Raw genomic sequence first — 24,104 nt, forward strand, 5'->3', positions numbered from 1 at the left:
TTGATAAGGATCAAATTCTGAGTTGATATAACAATGTCCGTCTGTTGTACGGACATGAATTTTATCGTGAATTTTATCGTGATCAAGAATATATGTATATTAGGGTTATTACTTTTTTACAACCTCGTATCCCTGTATGATATTTTGATGGGTTTTTATCTAAGATTGACTAAAATCTTAATTGCAAAGTGATTCGACAAAAAAAAGCTCCCGCACATAAAGTTTTTATTTTTCAGAACTTTTGACAATTTTTTGAAGTCACTGTAAGCAGATATTTAACTGAAAACAAGGTATGGGGGCACACAACGTCACCAAAATGACATAAGCGTTTGTTTCTCACTAATTTTATCATCCTATTATAACATATATCATTTAATATTATATAAAACTTTATTTCATATATCATATCAAAATAAAATGTCGTTTGTGCGGGACCTTTTTTAAAATTTTAATGAATTAAAAGTTATAGACAAAAGGACATTCATTCATGCAACAGGAAAAATTTTTTTCATTTCATAGAATTTTTTCAAAAATGTTTTTCAAAGTGATTTGTGCGGAACCTTTTTTTATAATAAAATGGAATGAATGTTATATTAGACAAAGTTCATTCTCACTACAGGAAATCATTTTTGAGAAAAATGTCAAAAAGTCATAACCCTAATGTATATTAGAGTGACCCAAAAACAAACACAATTTTTTTTTTTTATTTCCTACCTCCAAATTTTTTTTCCATTTGATCCAAGAACCTTAAATATTCGTATATGAAATTTTATGGCGATCGGTTAACGTTAACCCGTACCAACCTAGCGATTTTTGTTTTCATAGTAATTTGTATGGTGTATTTTGTAAGGTGTATTTTCACGAAAATTCTCTAAATGCCAGAATTATGGTCCGATCGATGAAAAAACTTTACCAGTTCATTATTGTAGCTAAAAAACGATTTCTACCAAAAATTATGAAAATCGGATCGGATTTTGATATAGCTCCAATATGCATATTTGGCCAAAGATCGCTAGATTAGCACGGGTTAACGTTAACCGATCAAAAACAAGTAAGCAAAGGCTATAGTCGGACAGGGCCGACCATGCGATACCCTACACCATACCCTGCGAATTAGGTTTCAGCAAATGCAGCGGTATCCTATGCAAATGCATATATTGGTTAGGAATGTCGTAGAGGTAATGTGATTAAACAAAAACTCGTTTTAAAACAAATGGTCTGTTCCAGTACTGCAATAATCTACTAATTTTTACTATTTTTTTCGATAACATAAAGGAAAAATTGTTATCGTAGTAAAAAATAGTAGCTTCTTGCAGGTTCTGGAACAGAGCATATATAAAAAAAATGAATAAAATGAATTTGTGGCCTAAACATCCCACCGAATTGACTGAAATTTTGTATAAAGTCTTCGTGGGGGTATATAACTTTAAACCTGAAAATTTTCGGGACAGGTCCACGTCTTCATATAGCTCCCATAGAACAGTACCTCCCGATATCCGGTATTTTGAAGGTTGTGGCCTCAATATCCTATCTGAAAATTGTCGGTATAGGCCCGCGTCTACATATAGCTCCCAAAGAACAGTACTTCTCCATTTCGGCATTTTGAAGGTTGTGGCCTCAAATTCCCACTCAAATGGCTGAAATGTTATATTAAGTGTTCGATGGGGATATAAAACTTTCGACCTGAAATTTGTCGGTATAGGTCCACGTCTTCATATAGCTCCCATAGAACAGTACCTATCGATTTTCTGTATTTTGAAAGTTATGGTCTCAATATCCCTCCGAAATGGCTGAAATTTGGTACTAAGTCTTCGTTGGGGGCATTAAACCTTCTACCTGAAATTTGTCGGCATAGGCCTAGGCCTTCATATAGTTCCCATAGAACGATAGCTCCCCATTTTCGACATTTTTTCGATCTGTGGTTACAGATTTCTCTATCTTATTGACTTTTCTCAAGAGAATTTTAAACAGAAAAAAGTGAACACAAACATTTTAGAAGATATTATTGAAATATTTATTGCATACGAAAATATGAAAAATACATAAATTTTGCATATGCATAATTTATACATTTTGCATATGTGATATATTACAATTGGAGTTTAATCAGAAGTCAAAAATATGCCCAGTCCCAAAATTTGACAAAAATAGGGGTTTCATAAAACTCCGCTGTCTAAATATCATTGAGCTAATATTAATCGGGGTGCACTCATTGATATGAGAGAAGGGTCTCTTGTCCCTACTGGGGTGTTTGTGGCACAATTATATATTATTCATTTCTAATAAATGTTTTAACTTGGAAAATTGGCGTTGTTTAGCCCCGTCTTTAATTTTTTGGACAATTGGACATGTAATACGCTAGGGCTCCACGCAATTTGTAAAAACTGGGAATTTCTCCGTCATGATAGAGACAATTTGTTGCATGGGAGGAAGATGTGGTTCTCTTCACAAAGCTCATATATTAGGCAATAGGCTCGTTATCAAGCACACATATTGCAACGTTCATCAGAGGAAAGGTCAGTAGTTATTTTTTCATATATAAGCGACTTTGCCATTTTTTGCCAGGAATTCAAATATGGACCAAAAATAAAATGTTTTTATTTTTCATACAGAAGTAATGGTCCATTTCGCCCGCTAAATAATATCAGATCATCATCCAAAATTTTAGGCATCTTCTTCGACCTAAACCATTACCTCATGCAAAATTTCGTGACTATTGAGCTATAATTTCGACCTCTTATGATTGCACTACAAGAAAAAAACTGGATATATTAGGCTGTAACTCTGTTATTTGACCGTGTAAATCAACATAATTGGCATCAATGGAAAGGGCAAGAGTTGGCCTTCCAAATATTATTTACGTGGGCGGGATGTGTCTACCAGGAATAAAGATATAAGCGGTATATTAAAAAATTTCACAATTTTCACACTCTATACATCATCCGATCACCATCTCAAATTGCAAGCATCTTCTTTGTCATATACTGTTACCTTGTTTGAATTTTCGAGGCTATTATTGCGACCAACAGAGCATCTACAAAATCGGATAAAAATTATGCTTTTGGTCCATTTCACCCGCTAAACATTTCACGATCATCACCAATAAGAAGAGGTGTCTATTCTGGTCTGAACCCGACCTCCATGCTAAATTTCATGACGATCAGTCCATAATTGCGGCCTGGAGTTTGATTACAATTTATAATGGACAGACGGACGGAAGGACACACATCTCAAAATCGCTTTATCTCGCCGAAATACATACATGATTGGATGAAGATTGGTATACCACATTGGGGGTCCCCGACGAATATTTCGCGGTGTTACATGATTTTTTTCCAAAACAAACTTATAATACCCTTTCCACATAGTGCTGTAAGGTATAATTATAAAGGAAATATTTTTCATTTCAAATTTTCATAGAACAAGAATCCAGCAACAGGGTAAGTTAAATGAAACTCTGTAAAAAAGGCATGTCGTTCGACAATTTTTTTTACAAAACACGAATCTTTTCAATCTTTCCAAGAAGCTTGAATTGAAGATTTCTGTAATAATAATTTGTGCGAGAATGGAATTTTGGTTATCTATGTATCTATCCCAACAGCTGAATTATCGTTTGTAATGTTCAAATCTACACCGTTATTGTCAACTTATTGATTTGTGTGCGATCTTACGGGTTTTTAATCTTAGTCACATAAACAAAATCCCACTTCACTGTTCTTTTATTGATATCCAAAATTTGCTTTTGTGTATTCACCAAAAGATTTGTATATCAACAAGACAAAGCCATAACGCATTCAGTGCAATTTTCTAGCTGGTACAACGGGAAACCATTATCGAATATCAGCCATGTTTGTTCAATAACGTGTAAACATGAAACCAAAATTGGCCAAAAATTCAATAGCCGATGGCTTATAAGTGCTATCATAATTTAAAAACCGCGACCGCGGCCACTGGAAGTAGATCATAAATGGGCAACATGAAACTGTTCGACGTTAAAGGCGCGAATAGTTTGAAATCTGTTTTCCTTTTTTTCGTTGTTGTTTTTAGACCAGTTCCAAGGGGAATGAATATGAATCAATGTGCAGCTGAGCAAAATAGACTTGTTGTTTGGTCTGTCTGTCTACCGAACTGGCAAGTTAAAGAAATGGCTTGCATTTTGTTATAATTTTCGTTACATATGTTGCACTTAACCACTCTGCACGCTGCCTGCCTCAGATGCTGTGGTGTGTGGAGGAAGGTTTGTTTCGTTGTTTACTTCCATGAGCCGTGTAGACTTTTGCCGCATGGTGAATGGTGTTTGTATTTTTTTTGCCTTGATTTTGTTTTTCACGATCAATCACCTCTTGCATTTGTTTGGTTTTTGTTAATACATTTTCATTATTTTCGTTATGTTCATTACATGCAATGTCTTTTTTGCCCGGTTTGTTGGCGAAGTTGTAGAGTTTCTTAGTTGGTATATAATAGCTGGGCGTTTTTCACAAATGTGTAGTTTTTTTCGCGTTGTCCATTGATTTTGAATGAATGATGTTTGACTATTTGCTGAAGCGCTGCGAAGACATATTGATTGGTGTGATGCTATGCTATGGCTTCATCAATGTCCAATGTCATTGATATTTAATCCATGGATCAATGATCCCTTATTAGGTATTGGAATGCCATGTAGATGTGTTTTTGTCTAATATTGCAAATGCCAATGCCGTGTTATTGGACTTTGTAATGGAATTTTTATTTAATTTTGATTTTATTAGATGCAAAGTCATATCATATGCACAGGAAGCAGGATGAGAATATGCTGTTCCTGGAAGTTACCGTAATAGTTGTAAATTTCGATAATTGACTCGGTGAGCGTCTAGAAATCCAACTATACAAATTAGGTTCTTAGGTTAGATCTTCAGTGATTCAGTATTCAATTTTCCTGAAAAAAAATCGCGCAGTTTTTGTCATCACCAAGTTTTATTTTTTACGTAGAATTTCCGAGTTCAAAGTTCCAAACCGGAAAGATCGTTCCAATTTCAAAAATTTTCACAAAGGGCAGTTTAAGGGAAAAACTTGGTTCGTAGTTCTCGCGGCTATACAATTTCTCGGGGCATGTCCTGACATAATGGCACAAAATGTTTAAAATACCCTGCTAGCACCAACTAAACTATTCGGCACTATAAACTACGAATTAACCAAGCCCGCGACATCTGGTTCTATGTACTGAAGAAACATCTGGGACCGTCACGCCAACAACTACATGTACGTTTTCTTCACATTTCAAGAAATGGTCTACATTTCAAGAAATGGTCTTCGTTGGAAAATCAATGAGATTGTGAATTTTATGAAGGATCCAACGATCCAAGAAATGAAATCGAATAACAAGTACAATTTTCGGAATGCTTTTGATCGTACCAGAAGTAGAGGTGGTGGTCTTAAAATCTTATTGCACCAGTCTGTCCAATACAGATCAATCTCGTTTGTTTTCGACTCTAGTGAGTGTAGCGGTCAAGTGTGGAACCGCTTCAATATTGGAAGGCCATAAACGACTGCTCCTAATGCGCATCATGAGCTGTAGATTCAATCCTAGAAAATTACCAACTTGATCCCTAGTAAGTCTTCGTCGCCGTTATCAGATTTTGTAATTCCTCCGAAATTTCCCCAACAGCACTTACAATCCTGTTGCACCAGTCTGTCCAGTACAGACCTATCTTGCTTGAGTTCGACTCTAGGCAAAAGTACTTGGAGTGTGTGAGGGCGGTCAAGTGTGGAACCGCAGAGAAAGAACTGCTGAATGTGTATATCCCGCCGATTAGCATCACGTCACTATTGGAAGTCGATAACCGGCTAGTCATAAGAGATTTTAATGCTCATCATGAGCTATCGATTCAATCCTTGGAAATGCCCAGAGAGACATAGCGCTGGCTGAGCAGGATTAGACGAGTCTCCATAGTTCGCCTGACATCGTATCACCTGGTCTGATGAATGACGTGACTTGGCAATTCGCATATTTCCTTGAGTCGAACCAACTGCCTATCCTCATCTCCATCAATAGACCACCGGACTTTATAACCCCAGAATGCCGTACTTTCCTTAACCATGGGAAACCCAGTTGGTTGGATTTAGAGACATCATCCATGCTGCAGCCGCTCGTAATATTCCTGCTGGTCGAGCCACCTGGTTCGACGAATGATGAGACTTGCGAATCCGCCATTTCCCGTGGTTCGGTCCATCCATAGACCACTGCATAACCTGTGAACGCCGTACTTTCCTTATCCAAGCCGCAGGAAATATTCCTGCTTTCCGAATTTCTGAAATACGACCTAATTTCCCAGCAAAGACGACGGGATTAGGGGATGAGCGTGATGAGCTAACCCTAACCCTATCGACCTCAAAATCTGGCAGCTGGATGACAAAATTACCGAATAAGCCTGATGAGGTTCACCGTACGAACCCTAGCGACCCCAGAATCTGACAGCTGACTTTAAAAGTCTTTAGATTAGTTGGTGAGCACAAACGGAAAAAGTGGCTAGAACATCTGAAGTGCTGCAACCTTGGAATCGGTAATAGTACATTGTAGATACCGGTTTAGGCGTTATCGAATCCTAGGAAAAAATATGATCGGATGGTGATCATGTTTAATGGCGTGGTTGTGACAGATCAAAAGAGGTGTACATACTGCTAGCGAACGGGTGGAGGAAAGTGTTCAACGTTGTTTGCGATATATTCCAGCCAATGAGAAACCAATATAATGATGCTGCAGATATAAGCCGAAGCGAGAAATCATCCAAAGCGCTTGGTCCTGACGGAATTTCAATGTTGATATGGTAGTAGCAAATTGTGATCAAAGGTGTAGGCGTTATCGAACCCAGGGTACATCCGCTAGCAAACGCGTGAAGAAAAATGTTTAACGTCGTTTGCGATCTGTTGCAGCCAATGAGGGACCGCCACAGTATACCATGAGTGATGTTGCAGATGTAATCCGAGATGAAAAAATCATACAAAGAGCTTGGTGCCGACGGATTTTATGCAAAAACAGATAGATGAACAGGAGTGGGCAACGTTCTCAACTTATCGTTAGTCACCCTAATAGTTTCCGGATCAGGACGCCAGAAAAGGTGAATCGTCTTTTGTCACCTGTAGCAAAGATACTTGAGGTGTTACTCCTCCCCAACATCAGAGCATGCTATCTCGTTGCGGATAATCAACAGCAGTACAAGCCATTTCCTCACATATTAGCCACGGTATTAACCAGATCAAGCCGTGTCACAGAACAGTGATGGTAGCATTGGACCTGACTAAATCATTTGATACCGCCAATGTTGCTAAGCTGTTCGAGGTCAGGCACTAATGTGGTTTGCCAACGTTAGTGATACACAATGGAGAAACTTAAAAATTTGACAGAGTGCCTTCTCGTGTCCTCGGTTGGTCACGTACATGAGATCTTGCCGGTGCGTCGGCACCATGAAATACTCTCAACTTATATGCATGAATTTTAGACGAAGAAGTTTTTTGACCACTGTGAATCCCAAATTCCTAATTATAGCCAATTCGTGAACCGAGACTGGGAGCCTCAAATGCCAAACTACAGCTAGTTTGGTCAAAAATTTATCCAAAATCTTAAAATTACCTAAAATCCGAAGGTACCGATATATGGGAGCTATACCAAAACATGGATTTATAACGAACATTTTTGGTGAAGAAGTTTGGTGACCGCTGGGCACCTCAAATGTTAAATTACAGCTTGTTCGGACAAAGAAATGTAGCTAAAATCGTCAAAATACCTAAAATTCGGAGGTACCGTTATATGGGGCTATATCAAAACATGCACCTAAACTTAACATTTTTGGTGGAGAAGTTTGGTGATCACTAGGAATATCAAATGCCAAATGACAGGTAGTTTGTACACAAAATGTAGCCAAAATACTCAAAATACCAAAAATCAGGATGAAGCGTTATACAGGGTCCTATAATGAACATTTGTAGTGAAGAAGTCTTGTGAACGCTGGTTATCTCAAATGTCAAATTACAGCTTGTTCGGACAAAAAAAGTGTAGCTAAAATTCTCAATATACCGATATCGGAAGGTACCGTTATATGGGGTCTATACAAAACGTATAGCCCATATTCGAAGTTTAAACTTTAAGATGTACATTAGGGTTATGACTTTTCGAAATTTTGTCTCAAACCTATTAGTCGCAAAAATAACATATATTCCATTGAAATGTAAAAAAAGTTCACTCACGCACAAATCGATTTAAAAACAAGTAAGCAAAGGCTATAGTCGGATAGGGCCGACCATACGATACCCTACACGAGTTAGCTTTCACCAAATCAAAGTTTCTTTTGGACAAATAAGCTCATTGTAAGAAATAAATTTTTGGAGTCTGCAACCTTATCACATTAAGTTTAAATAACAATATAATAATTGTTGCACAAACATCACCTAAGGGACAGGGCGTGCACCACGATTCATATTACAGCAATAGTATGGGGCCTACTGTTTATCGCCGAGTCCGAAAGGCATGTCTTAAAATACCACCTGTAGAGAAGTTGAAATGGTTGAAATACTCAAAAAAAAGTCGCCGACTTTACTGAGGGGTATTTTGCCATCGTTGTAAATTTGATGTTTGCTGGCAGGGAATCGAACGCCCGACATTCAGCGTGCAAGGCGGGTGTGCAAGCAATTGTACCATGGTGGCACCAATAAGTAACGGACGGACATTTAGTCTGGACCTTATTTTTAGCATATTTTGACATATTTGCTAAACCATATGCAAGACTTTGTGTCCTAAATATCCCATCGAATTCGCTGAAAGTTTGTCACAATTTTCGACCTGAAATTTATCGGTATAGGTCCAGGTCTTCATATAGCTCCCATAGAACCGTACCTCCCGATATCCGGTATTTTGAAGGTTGTGGCCTCAATACACTGTGCAACATTTTTGAGCCAATCGCGTGCAAACAACTTCTGTCCCGAATTTTATGAAAGTAGAGGACCAATAGGCAAAAACCATATTTGGATTTTGTTTTCTTAGATCGGGTTCGGTTTTTATGGCCTCATCTAAACATGGTTAAAGATCGAATTTTTAAAACAAATCGGGGCTGTATCTCTGAAACCAACACGAATCATGTTTTCACATCTGCACCAAACTTGTAGATAAGAGCAAGAAGAAAATATTTGGAGGAATAGTGAACTCGAAAAACTGCATTTATTGCCTCAAATTTTATAATATATCTAAAAATTCTATAATTTGTGTATATTTCGCAGCGTATCTCCCAAAATGTTAAATTTTTCTTAATGTTACCTTTAGGGAAAATATTCTTTGGAATGTAATACACAACTCTTCAGAACATTATATTGTTGTAAAATGCCTCTTTCGCCTTGTTTATAGCAAATTTTCCAACAACAATTTGGTAAATATTTCAATAATTCATTGAAATCCCCAACATGAGAATAAACAGCCTGTGTGAACATTGTTTGAAATAAGTTTTGTAAAAGGTATGTTATGAAATACCCCTTAAACAACGAGAAATAACAATTTTAGAGTCTCAGAATATTCTGAAGAATTGATAGTCACATTATTTGGAAAATTTTTAGAATGGTTACTTGTTTCAACTTCCAACTGTTTAGTTGTTACTGACCAGAATTTCAGAAATAATGTAAACTTTTCTATATTTTAATGAGTTTGATGCGCTAGATGCAGCTTTTCCTAGTTCATCTGTTTGACACATAAGTTTTGCTACTTTAGGGCTACAATATTGCTGAAGACTGTAAAGCAAAATTCTTATTAGTTTCGGAGATAAAATTCCGATCACTGGAAAAAAGGCTAATTTTAGGTCGGTTTAGATGAGGCCATAAAATCTAAACCCGATCTATGAACACAAAACCCAATTAAGGTTTTTGTAGTCTCAATATGTACTTTCAGAAAATGCCCATTAGAAGTTGTTTGCATTTCCAGTGTTGCACAGTGATATCAAACTGAAATGGCTGACATTTTGTTTTCAGTCTTCGTTGGAGGTAAAAAAACTTTCCACCTGAAATTTGTCGTTATATGTCCACGTCTTCATATAGCTCCCATAACCAGAACCTACCGATTTTCTGTACTTTGAAGGTTATGGTCTCAATATCCCTCCAAATTGGCTAAAATTTGGTATTAAGTCTTCATTGGGGGTATTAAACTTTCCATCTGAAATTTGTCGGTATAGGTCTAGGCGTTCATATAGCTCCCATACAACGAAAGCTCCCCATTTTCGACATTTTGAAGATTGTGGCTCTGGTTACAGATTTCTCTATTTTATTGACTTGTCTGAATTGAATTTCAAACAGAAAAATGTACACATAAACATTTTAGAAGATATTATTGAAATATATGTAGCATACGAAAATATGTGAAATACAGAAATTTTCCATATGCAAAAATAATATTTGCATAATTTATACATTTCGCATATTTTGCATATGTGATATATTTCGATTGGAATTTAATTAGAAGCCAAACATATGCAAATTTTACAAAAATAGGTGTTGCATAAAATTCCGCTGTCTACATATCATTGAGCTGATATTAATCGGGGTGCTCTCATTGATATGAGAGAAGGCTCCCTTGTCCCTACTGGGATGTTTGTGAAACAATTATATACAGTACATTTTAAGAAATATTCTTAAATTTGAAAATTGGCGTTGTTTAGCAATTTCTGCTACATCTGTAAATTTTGGACAATTGGACAGGTAATATGATAGAGTTCCACGCAATTTGTAGAACTGGGAATTTGTCTGTCATGATAGAGACAATTTGTAGCATGGGAGGAAGATGTGGTTGTCTTCACAAAACTTATTATATCTTAGGTAGTAGGTCCGTTACCGGTAGTTGATTTTTCATATATAGGCGACTTTGCCGGTATATGGCCTCCAGGGACTCAAATATGGACCAAAAATAAAATGTTTTTATTTAGCATACAAAAGTAATGGCCCATTGCACCCGCTAAATAATTTCAGATCATCATCAAAAATTGTAGGCATCTTCTTCGACCTAAACCCCTACCTGGTGCAAAATTTCGTGACTATTGATCTATAATTGCGACCTCTAGTATGCTTTTGACTACATTACAAGCAAAACACTGGATATATTAGGCTGTAACTCTGTTATATGACCAAATAAATCAACATAATTGGCATTAATTAAAAGGGCAAGAGTTGTCCTTCCAAATATTATTTATGTGGGCGGAATGTGTGGTCCAGGAATAAAGATATTACCGGTATATTAAAAATTTTAACAATTTTCACACAAAAGTTGGGGTCCATTTAACCCTCTGAACATCATTCGATCACCATCTCAAGTTGCAAGCTTGTTCTTTGTCATATAATCTTACATTATTTAAAATTTCGAGGCGATCGGACTACAATTGCGACATACAGAGCCGCTACAAAATCGGATAAAAATTTTGTTTTTGGTCCATTTCACCCGCTAAATATTTCTCGATCATCACCAATAAGAATATTCTGATCTGAACGCGACATCCATACAAAATTTCGTGACGATCGGTCCATAATTGCGGCCAGTAGCGTGTTTACAATTTATAATGGACAGACGGACGGACGGACACACATCTCAAAATCGATTTATCTCGTCGAGATATGAAGATTGGTATACCACATTGGGGGTCTCCGACGAATATTTCGCGGTGTTACTTGAATTTTTACCAAAACAAACTTATAATACCCTTTCCACATTGTGCTGTAGGGTATAAAAATATTTTTTGGAAAAAATTATAAAATGAATAAAAAAAATTCTCAAAAATTATTTCATGTTACTCTAATCAATAAACTTAAGCCTACTAATAACTTAAAGTTTATTCCATTCAAATATTGAAAAAGGTCACGAACAAACAACTTTGGAAAAAATTTGTTTTGTTTTTTTTTGGTTAAAATATTATATCTTTGAAAAAAGCGTTTACGACAAAAGCAAACGATGTATTTTTGATTTTTATTCTTCTTTTATTTTTCCAATATTTCGATTGCCATCGACAACCATCTTCAGGGATATTTTCTTGGAGATCACCTGTGCTGGTTCAATGTCACCATCAGTTTGACATTGAAACCACTAATAAAGAGAATTACATCGGGTCAACAACAAATAACGTATATGTATATCATTAGAAAGCTAATAAAATTGTCATTCACATGAAAGCAAGTAGCTGATTATAATTTGCTGTACTAGTTTTTTTTAGAAAACAAAGTTTTTCCTCAGTTTTTCTTTTCAAAAATTTTCCATAATTATTCTAAAAAATGAATATTATTCTTATAACACATTTTCCCATTTCTTGCAGTACAATTGTGGTTGTTGACATATTTTCCATCAGCGTAATCATCTGCAGCCCACCCAACCAACCAACATCATGGGCAATACAATAACAAACCGACGAAAGTCTCGTAACAGTTCATCATTTACCCCCTCACTATTTGGCGGTTGTAAACAATCTGCCGAACGCAGAGGAACTAAACAACGTTATGAATTGCGCTCAAAAACATTACCGGCACGCAATCGCAAAAATAAAATCTCCAAATCGAATAAGAATGCAGCACAAACATTACCAAATCTCAAATTGCACTATGGAGTATCAGCGGCAGCAGGTTTAGAGCAGCCAGGAGGCAGCACATCACCAACAACTCCACCTCCGCCCAATGGAGAAACCTCTAGGGTATTGTTTCTCTTGTACTTGATACATCGCACATGGAATGTCATTACCGATACCAAAAGCAAGAGGTTGGGTTAAAGCCACAATAATTGCCACATTGTCATATAATGTAAAGTCTTTGTTTTTTTTTTCCTTCTTATTTTTCTTGTTTATGTTTTTCAGTAGCAGTTCTTCACATGCCAAAGTCTCAGAGAAACCTTCAAATCATGATTCTTTTTACGAAACTGAAAGTAATTTTTCATTGTCACTCAGTGATTTGTATGAAGGAGGTGGTACCGGCGATATGACAATGGGAACAACTAATGATTCCCAATGCTGTTCCCAATACTCTCTGTGTAGCTGCAGTTCTTGCTACAACAATGCAACAGATAAAAATCCAAATGATATTGATAATTTGGCCTTGCAGAATGTCTACAACTCTATTGATGAAGAATATTCCCAAGATTCCATTGCAGAGAAAAGAGGTTCAATATTTAAAAGGTAAGTGAAGGAATTTTTGTTTTTAAGAAATTTAGGTGGAAAAATGTGGAGGGTGTAGTCTCTTTTCTGCAATATTGCAACGGCAAACAAAAACAAGAACGGCGAAGTTTTTATACCCTCCACCACGAACTGTATTAAAGTGAATAAGAACAATTAGCTTCTTTTAGTTTATTAAAATGCTAAGCTCTTCCTCTTATTGCAGGAGTAGTATAACCCAACAGAGCTCATATGGGGCGTCATAGTACTCCTTTTGAAAACATGGATCAATATTTACAATTTTCCGAATTGAGGTTTTGAACTCCTGGCAATACACAATATTAAATTACAGCAATCTCGATTTGAAAATTTAACAAAAAACCCTTGAAATACATAACATTGCACAGTGGCCAAATTTCCGAAAACAAATTATATCAATTTACACTAAATAGTGTCAAATATTGTTTATAGGATCCCACTTCGTGTAGCTATGAAAAAATATATAAGTTTGTTCTTTAGTAAGTGGGTGTAAAAGCAGGTCAAAGTGACCCTGTTTGGAAAATTTTTATTCTCAATATTTTAGTTGTTTGTGAAAATATTATAATATCCAAAATAAACAACGGTTTATAAATACTTTTTTGCTATTGTAAAGAGAGTTATGTGAAATGAATATAAAATGAACAGTGCCGCCAATGAAGTGCACGTTTTTTTTTTAAATTGATGTCCGTATTTGTTGATTATTTTCAAGGCCAATTTTCACAATAAATGATGAAAACAGTTGTGAGTAAGATCGAGTTGGGATGTGTACCTTAACATTTCATAAAAAGGGAAGCGTTTTTTTACCAATTTCCATCGAAATATCCTGCACATATTTGCACTTTGCGGTTTTAAATGATATATTGTCTTGCACATATGCACAGATTTTCTTTGATTCAGAATGTTAGAATATAGTATAGGGCCACTTCCTGGTGTTTGGTTAAAATTTAGAGTTTTTATGTATTCTAATACATATAGTAAAATTGTATTGCGAACAAATTTCTAGAATATTTTATAGGAGATTTTAAAGATTTTTGGAAAAATGGACCAAAAAGACCCCTTTTATGATTGTTAATTTTTTAAGAAAAATATTCCTCGCATTCTTGTTAGTAAAGTTGGCAAAGTCACCATATAGCTAAAGTGCAAGGATTCCAAGTAATCTTAACTCAAATATTTCCAAACCTTAGAAATGGTAAAAGCTTGCACTCCTATTTTAGTTTATTGTTTTTTTTTGGCAAAATTGATGCCGATATTTCCTTGGTATGTAATACAAATAGAGATTTCATTTCTTTAGTGACTTATAGTGAAATTTAGCGGAGAATGTCTTTGACGACATTCGTCTATAATGATGTTTTGTATGACAATTTTGCCAAAACTCACATGAAGTACGACCTTAACGCTAAAATGTGTTTGTAATTTTGGATATATCTGGGGTTAAGGTAAGACAGAGTTTTGGCGAGTTCTAGGACCTATAGTAAAAATCAATAGCGAAAAAGTTTGTAGAATATTTTGATCTGATATGATCACCAAAAAAACACCTTTAATGATCGTTTGAGGGTTAGAAAAAATTAAAAACCCAGCAAAATGTTCGATGCAAAAGATGCTATTCAAGAATGGGTGCAAGTGAAATGGAATGTAATTTTTTTAGCATCTTCACTCATTATTTTTCCAAGAGCGTGACCCCCAAAAGATGCAATTCATTTTCAGATCCTAAGCATGTCATCTCCACTAACTCGGTGGAATGGCATCTTCAACAATTCTTTGGCATGGCATCTATACCAATTCTTTGGCATGTCATCTTAATTAATTCCTTAGAATAGCATTTTCGCTAATCTTTGGCATGAATTTTTCACGTCTTGTTCGGAAAATGCTGTATTGAAATATGATTTTCATGGCTTTTTTATTTATTCAAAGCAATTTATGAAATAACTATAACTTAATTATTATTGCAGTTTGCTGTTGTAACAGTAGTTTATATGTTCATTTTTCTGCTTAATGAATGTGGCTACATATTGAAGTTTGTTAGTAGATTTGATGCTGAGCAGATCTTTTGTGTCATGAAACCTTGCTCTATAGAAATTTAAACGGCAGTAGCATCCCGAGCGTATTGAGTCAAAAATACTCTGCTTTGTCCTGACAGCTGACGCTCCTCAGCTGAGATAAATGGTCGATATTCTCCGAGGACCGCATGCAGACGATAGATAGTTGTTTATTGAATCTGCGACCGCATTCATGTGAATACTTCTTAAACCTGCTTGATAGGCTTGTTGATCCTGGTTCTGCTCCCATCGACCATGACATTCAACTCTATTGTTCTCAACTCTGCCGCCCAGGTGGTTAACAAAGTGGCCGTAGATTTATTGGCTGATATTTGTATATTCCTCGCGTGGAAAAGGGTGGTAAGATCAGACAAAAATGAGTTCAGCCATTCACAAATTTCATCAGGGAAGGCACCTGACACCAAGATCGTACAATCATCCGCATACGTTATAGGTTAGACAGTTCCTGCAATATCACCTCGGACAACTCCAAGTTTCACTCTATGGGTCTCGGACATCTTGATCGTAAATTCTACGCACGACAGGCGTCCAAACATATAATTTATTGTCCAACGTCTCAAACTTGGCCGGAGCGTAGTCTGCTCGATGAACTCAAACCGCGTGGGGTGCTTGACAATCTCAAAGGGTTAGTATCATTACTATCACTGTTCTATCGCACGGCTTACTTTGATTGAGTCCTCGACTAATATGTGTAGAGATGGCGTGTAGCTCAGTTGTTGTGCTGCTTGCGGATCTCATGTTATTGATCGGCAACTAGACAGTTATTTCTGATGCTGGGGTGTTTGTTTCGGGCGACTAAAGCGAAATTGGTCTGCACGATTTACCTTTGCTGACATCTTTGCTAGGCTTCAGTATCTGGTATATTTTCCAGACTTCGGGAACGATGTGTGTGGCTCGCGACAGGTTGAGAACTTTATTGAGATACTTGACATTCGGCCGTCCAGCTGTTGCAGTTTAAGCACCGCCGCTACTCGCAACATAGTTTAATTCCTCCGCAACTGATTGATTGATTCATCTTACAAAAGGGTTTTCAGTTCCCATCACCAGTACAGATTTCGACATGGCCTCTAACTGCAAATTACTATTTCGTGAATTTTATTTTACGAACATTTTGGAAATGTAGGGATCTACAAATCGACTTGTAGAGCAGGGTTCTCTAGAGCAGACAAGGAAAATTTTATAATACCAAAGATTGCAGTCCGACTCTATTTTTTGCTCAATGATTGGGACTTCCTAGCCTTATAAATCTTACATAGCTTTAATAAATCTTAGATAAGTAAAAGAAAAAATATATATGTACATGTGTATAAATAAAAACACAAAATTCATCTCCATTGGATCGATGGAATGGGTTCAAATGCTGATGAAAAGATCGGATCTTTCACGACTTCATTTGAACCAATGCAAAAGATCCAGTGAAATCATGGCATCTCATGGAACCACTTCCATAAAATTTTGCTGGGAAGGAAACCAGCAACCCGAAAAACATTAGAACCCAAGGTTAGGTCTAAATCCATCCATTTTTAGAATTTTGGCCAAGTTTTTCATAAAATTGGCCACTGTGCATTGGGTAATATTGGCTAGTCTTAAACCTTGACATACATATATATATAGACAGATTGTTTGCGAGTAAGTTTTCTATCTTCTGGGAACACAAAAATCCAATTAACGACCGATTCGGTAGAAAAATGTGATTGCAATCTTCAAAAATCTATTCTGCCTGATTTGTTTGCAAGGGATGTTTTGTACCTGTATAAATATCTTGTACCTTTAGCGAAGATTATATACCAAATGTCAGTTATTCCGTTTGTACAATGTGATTAAAAGTTTAAAAAAACACCGATAATCGGAGACCACCGTTCTATAGGGGGTATATGAAGACGTAGGCCAATACCGAAAAATTTCTGGCGGAAAGTTGTATGCCGACAACTAAGACTAAATACCAGATTTTAACTATTTCGGGGGGATATTGAAACTAAAATCCGAAAAATTTCATTTGGAAACTTGTATACCCCCAACGTTCGAAATACTACAAACTTCTGTTTTTTGAAACATATTTGATTCATTTTTTGTTTTCAATCAAACAAACATTTCCTACAACAACAGGAGTTTGGTAGTAATTCGAACGAATTTGAATTCGAATCGTCTTAGAGAAACAGGCCATAAATTCCAAATTTCAGCCGTTTCGTTGGGACAAAATATATACCGAAAATAGGAAAGTACCGTTCTATGGGGGCTATATGAAAATGAGGACCTGTGCCGACAAATTGCAGCTGGAAAGTTTTATACTCCCAACGAAGACTAAATGCCAAACTTCAGCCGCATCTGTGAGGTATTGAGGCCACAACCTTCAAAATACCAAAAATCGGGAGGTACTGTTCTATGGGAACTATATGAAAGCGTGGACCTATACCGACCAATTTAAGGTTATACCCATAACGAAGACTAAATGACAAATTTCAAGCATTTCGGTTGGATATTGAGGCCACAACCATGAAAATACCGAAAATCGGGAGGTACTGTTCTATGGGGCCTATATGAAAACGTGGACTTATATCGACATCTTTCAGGTGGAAAGTTTAATAGCCTCAACGTAGACTAAATACCAAATTTCAGCCACTTCGGTGGGATATTGAGGACACAACCTTCGAAATACCGAAAATCGGAAGGTGTTCATGCAATATCGATTGTATGCTGGTGAAAGAAATTCCCAAGGATGCCTTTATATGGTATGTCACATGACGATCCTGCATTGTCAGTTCCCACTGGTGTCAATATTCTCTGCCACAATGGCCTTTACGATCTTCGTCTATGAGCCAGCGTCGTCCCCGATTGAATTCCCGATTCCGGAGCAAAAGCTCTAAAACCCCCTACCGGCACTAACTAAAATTACTAATAAGCACGATAACTTAGAAATTGAGTATCCGATTTGTACATCGTATTTACATCAAGTTGCAAGAAGGTATGTATCGAAGAACACCTTCGCGTTCGTATCATTCCAATGTTCAAGACCTACGCTTAGGCTGTTTGAGGATTCTTTTTTAAATTTTTCCAAAGGTAATATTTCTCTGAAACTTAAATCAAGTTTTAAGATGTACTATATGAGACAACTCCTTCCGATACACCACTCGCACTTAAGTGTTTAGTGATTTTTGTGGTCATACTTATCTCCATAAGGGCACAAATGTTTCCAAAAAAACCCTGTCCAAGTGGTATTCTTGCAATATAAAGGGTTATCCATTTTGTGGTTTCAAAAGTAAACGTAAATAAAACACATATAAAATATTTTTTTCGTGATATTTATTTTTTATTATAAAGTTTAAACGTTGACATTATGTGTGAAACACTATGGGGGTTATCATGAAGATAACCGTTCAAGATATCCCCCTATATCATTTAAATTACCTCGACGCGAACTGTTGCAAGCATTGATTTTTTGAGGTAATTTTCGACCACTTTTTGACACATATTGGGCGGTATCTCAGCCATAACTTGACAAATGTTTGTTTTTAAGTGCTCAAGGTTTTTTTTTCATAAACACGGCATTTCGCGTAGCCCCATAAAAAGTCTAATGGTGTCAAATCACATGATCTTGGTGGGCAGTTGATATCGCCACGACGAGAAATTACGCGGCCAAGAAATGTCCCTTGCAATAAAGCCATATTCGCTCGAGTTGTGTGTCATGTGTCACCGTCTTGTTGAAACCACATATTCTCCAAGTCATATTCTACAATAGCATCATTGTTCATTATGTTTGATATGTTTTATACATCAAATTTGGCGAAGTTAAATCAATTTCAATTGACCAGAGAAAAATATTAGCTATGTGCTCTAATGTTACATCCTAGACTAATAAAAGTATAGGCAAAGAAATCCCCTCACCTAAATTCTCTCACTGAGTGTGAATTGAGTCAGTTGGATATGCACTCAATTTTTAAAATTGCAATAACTATACATTTTTAAACTATGTATTTATTCTGGTAAAAGATAATATGTGGGTAATCTTGGCCGCATCTACATCTTCATATAAAAATATTCAACAAAATATTGCGATTTACCCCAAAACATTGTGCATTGAGTGAAAACGCTGCGCAGTTTCCGTAAGGGCGACACCTACGAAAAACAAGCACATTACAATTTCTCTGTCTATACATTTATTTGGCTATGTTTATACTTTAATGTCTTTGAAACAGTCCTTCCCCAAACAAATTATTTGTGATTGTGCCACAGGTATCACATCTCAGTTATCGAAGACAAACACCTGCATATGCGATGATTGTGAATGAACAATGGAAATACAATGTTGGTGTTTGCATGTTAGTCGGCAGGCGGCGCTATACCATCAGACTGGTTGTACTCTTAGATATGTTTTTACATAGTAGATACACAATCCAATATTATTGTGAATACGATTGTAGCGACAGTGCCATTAATAGTGGTCAATTGCAGAGATTTTACCACTAGTTGCGCCGTTTAAAATACTTAACATTTATTGATTGTAGGTGGCTGGGCTAAATGTGCCCATCATTTTGAATATTTTACAAATAACTAGCGCTAAGAGTATGTAAAATTTCTTCTTATATACAAATTTAAAATTACTTACATGTTCGTATAGTTGGAAATAACGGATAAATCAGGCTTAATCAAAGATCGTAATACATTTTTCTAAAGATTTTTAACAGTGTTTTATTTAACTTGCTTTGTTGTCTGTCTGTTTAGTTCAAATCGAGTAACTCATTTTTGACACAGTTGCTAATCGAACTACTAAAAGTTTGCACACTTTTCAGATTTAAATGACAATACATGAATATGAAACCAAAACCAATAATAGTCCGTTTTTTCTTATTGCGCCCATATAATGGTACCACCCGATTTCAGGTATTTTGAGGATTTTATCTTCATTCTTAGCGCGAATTGTCCGTAACTTGGCATTTGGAGTTCCCAATGGAACAGTCACTTTCCACCAAAAATTGTGGACATAGGTCCAGGTTTGTGAGAACCCCATAACCAAATTACAGTCTATGTTGGCCGAAAATGTAGATAAAAACTTTAAAATGCCCGATGTCAGACATTTTAAAGTTTGTATCTTCATTTTCGGCCAACATTGGCTGGGGTTCTCAGTGCTCAAACAATTGTATATACTAAAAAGTTAAAAATAAAAAATAATTAAAAAATTAAGCCGCAGTGCTTTATTTATAAATGTGCTAAAAGTTATAAAATAACATTTCGCTTAACATCAAGTAGTATATTCTTCTTCATTATGGAATGTCTCGAATAAAACGCTTGCATTTAAATTAAAAATGGTGACAAAATTAAATGGCAATAAACGGCAAGCTTTTTATTTGAGAGATTCCATCATGAAGATGAATATAAATTTGACGCTAATCGAAAAATTATTTTCTAACTTTTAGTACAGCTTAATTATTTTTTATTTAATTGAATTTTTATTACATTTTTATTTTACTGTTTTTTGTTTGTCACAGGCTGTCTGCAAAGCTGACTGATTCTTTTTATACCCTCAGCATTTATACCAACGATGGTATGTCTGTTTGTCTGGAGCGCACGATAACTCTCAAACGGATCAACCGATTCGGTCCAAAATTTGGCTTTCGTAAAATTTTTTTCAAACTTAAAGTTCGAAGATATGTTATTTCGGTCCACTCCTTCCGGTATCTCCCCACAAACGTTCGAAAATGTTCGGAAAATTTGTGCGCACGATAACTCTTTAAGGGAGTAACCGATTTGGTCCATACTTTGCACATCGTGAAATTTCTACCAGACTTAGATGAGGTTCCAATATGGATTTAATCGGTAAACTACTTCGGGTACCTTCAACACAAAATTTCACAATAGTTCAGTTTAGAACAAGCTCTCGAATCGCTTTGATTATTGTTGTAACAACTTGTATTCATTGCCCGCCATACGACGGTAAAAGTTTTATCTGCGGCTAGTCCATACTTTTTGAGAAAACAGCCCGAAAGGTGTAAAAATCCCCTATGACACCGTGTGTAGTTGTTGGAGCGCAAGATAACTTTCGAACGGATCTGCCGATTCGGTCCAACTTATTTTAAGTTCGAAGATAAGCCATATCGGTCATTCAGGTACCTCCCGACAAAATTTCAAAAATTTCCGAAAAAATTGTGCACACGATAACTCTTGAAGGGAGTGATCGATTTGGTCTATACTTTACACAACCTAATATATTTACCAGATATAGATCAGTTTAGAATATGGACTTTATTTGTCCACTCCTTCGGGTACTTCCCACACAAAATTTCGGAAAAGTTCACTTTAAGAACTGCTCACGAACGATTTTGATTTTTTGTTAAAGCAACTCGCATTCGCTGCCTCAATTATTTCCTGAGAAAACATACCGAAAGGTGCAAAGGCCTCCGCTCACCTATCAGTCATGCTGTCGGGCAAATGAATCCTTTTGGTATGTGTGTGCATGACAAGTGTGTAGGAATTAATTTTAGATTTTTCTTTGTTTCTTCACAAACATTATTATTTGTTTTTCAAAATTTTATATATTGACAATTTGAAAATAAACACAATTCAGCCAGACTGATGGGGGTTCAATTTGAAATCAAAACTATTTTGATTTTGATCAGTCTTGCAAAACTCACACATACATTCTCAAATTAAATTTACACATACTATCACAAATGCGGTCGGGCAGACTGATAGGTGAGTGGAGGCCTTAAAAATCCCCTATGGCACCATATGTAGTGGCTGAAGAACACGATAACTCTCGAACTGATCAACCGATTTGGTTCAAAATTTGGCCTTTATTATATTTTGTCCAAACTTAGTTTCAGTTCGCAAATTACGGTACAATTGACAAGTCCCTGCTTCCTGGCATACTGGCCTAAAAGTTATACGATGACCCACTGAAATGACTATTGGGTGCGATACCTATCGAAAAGATATGACTCCCAAAATAAGATCCACTTCCTTAATGGCCTATGTCGGTCCATTACTTTAAGTATTTCCTTCGCAACACTTTTGAACTTTAATCCTAATCGATCTGTCTGTAGATGACAGCTTCAATTCACACAGGCTAAGGACGGTCGGTAAAACCGACTGATCCTTTTTCCTCGTTTTTTTGCTTTTAAATATATGTTTCTTATCCTAGATCAAGGCTATGGTGTAGGGGAATTTAATCCCGGTCCACACTAGAGTGATTTCATTGACAAATTTCATGAAATTAGACATTCTTATATCGAGCAATTGTACAGCAATTTTATAAAATTACTTTGAAAAATTTATATTTTGGGATTTATATATGAAACATACCCCCAATTTTATAAGTCTTCTTTTGTTATAGTTTCGATTTACCGAATCGATTTATAGCGTTCCGGTTAACTTAAAGTTAAAAGTGATGATTGAATTTCAAGGAGGAGCTTCTTGTCATTAACTTTCAATTAAAAATTATATTTTTAATGCCTCCTAATTAGTTTACTTTGCATTTTCAAATCCATCAGATAGTAAAAGAACACATGTAATAATGGCCCATAGACTGATTAGAATACATTCATGCAGAATATTTGAAGAATCAGTATAGGATAACGAGCAGAGCTCCGAATACTCGCTCGCATTCGCTCGAATTCCACTCCCCAACACAAAACAAAACTTATCCCGTCCCCAAATAAACTTGCCCCACAACAAACAAAAATATTGCAACCAAAAAAAAAAAAAATTACCACGTCCCCCAAATTTTCACTCGAGAGTGAATCGGAGCTCTGACAACGAGTTGTTACTAAGTAAGGAAACATATACAAATATAAACATATAACTGCATGTGTTTTGTACCGATTTATTTCAACACTTAAAGCTTGGCCCCTCAACAATTAGAAATTTATATTTAAATTATGGTATATTGATATTAATATATGTATTTATTGTGCATTTAAATTCATTATGTGCTTTATGCATTTAAATTATATACTTGAAAGGTGATATAGGAATTAAAAAAAAAAACAAAAAAAGGATTGTAAATCAATATTTAGTGTTTCGAGATTTTTTTCTTCTTAAGTTTAAAATTTTGTGTAAGGGTGCATAATTGAAAACATCTCGCTCAGCATAGATACCATATTTATTACCAACATTATTTCTAAATGAAATAACTGAACCATTGGGCACATTATCAAGAGGTGCACCTTGGAGGCATCTGAGAAATTGGACATATAATTCAATATATGGTTGAAATACCACGGCAGCTGATGGTGTGTTGATTGCATTCCATGTACCCGCATTTAAATAGGGTTCAGGGGTTTTTACTTCTGGGTTGGCTACTTTAGGGGTTGTTAGTTCAATAGTTCTTACTTTAGACGTTGTCCTTTCTGGGGTTGTAGTTTGAAGATTAGTGGTTTCAGTGGTAGCCTCGGGAATAGTACCTTCGGGAATTATTGCAGCAGGAATAGTGTGAACAAAGGGGGTGACAGTTGCTGTGCCAACTGTTGGACAGGGACCTTTTCGGATCTGGACCCATGCTGTGGAAATAAATTTGAAAAATGTTAAAGAATTCCGAAAAAAAATCTCAACACAACTTACTAATGCCTGTCCTAGAGGTTTCTTCGTTTAAAGAACAGGGGCTAGGGAATGTTTTTGTTTCTACCAAGTTTGTAGCACAAACGGGTTCATATTGCTTAGAACAAACACTGTGAACCGTTGGACAAGGACCGGTGCAGTAAAAGGCGAAAGCATAACCATTTTTATTATAATCCAAAAATTCTTGTAGATTGGAGAATGTTTTATACAATCCATTTAGTACCCCACAAACTGGTCCGTTTTGTGGGGAGGAGCCATGATGCCCATAGGCAGGGTAGTTGTTCAAATACGGATGATCAGCCCTGGGAACTTTGGCGGATTTACTAGA

General features: G+C 36.1%; 1 protein-coding gene across 5 annotated transcripts in view; it reads left to right on the forward strand.

The window, feature by feature from the left end:
* The window catches only part of LOC141387339 (uncharacterized), a 70,783-nt gene extending 57,302 nt beyond the window's left edge, over positions 1–13,481 (forward strand). The window contains exons 1-4 of one of the 5 annotated variants that reach the window (XM_073956900.1): positions 12,026–12,165; positions 12,306–12,742; positions 12,837–13,154; positions 13,357–13,481. In XM_073956900.1, the coding sequence (XP_073813001.1) occupies positions 12,375–12,742; positions 12,837–13,154; positions 13,357–13,396 (726 nt within the window). In that variant the 5' untranslated portion in view covers positions 12,026–12,165; positions 12,306–12,374 and the 3' untranslated portion in view covers positions 13,397–13,481. Of the gene's footprint in view, positions 1–12,025; positions 12,166–12,244; positions 12,743–12,836; positions 13,155–13,356 lie in introns of those variants that run through there. The other 4 variants (XM_073956901.1, XM_073956899.1, XM_073956902.1 and 1 more) reach the window with 4 other exon arrangements.
* The last annotated feature ends 10,623 nt before the right edge of the window (positions 13,482–24,104 follow it).

The sequence above is a fragment of the Musca autumnalis genome, unplaced genomic scaffold (genome assembly GCF_047663935.1).
Source record: "Musca autumnalis isolate F117 unplaced genomic scaffold, ASM4766393v1 scaffold_5, whole genome shotgun sequence".
NCBI classification, from domain to species: domain Eukaryota; kingdom Metazoa; phylum Arthropoda; class Insecta; order Diptera; family Muscidae; genus Musca; species Musca autumnalis.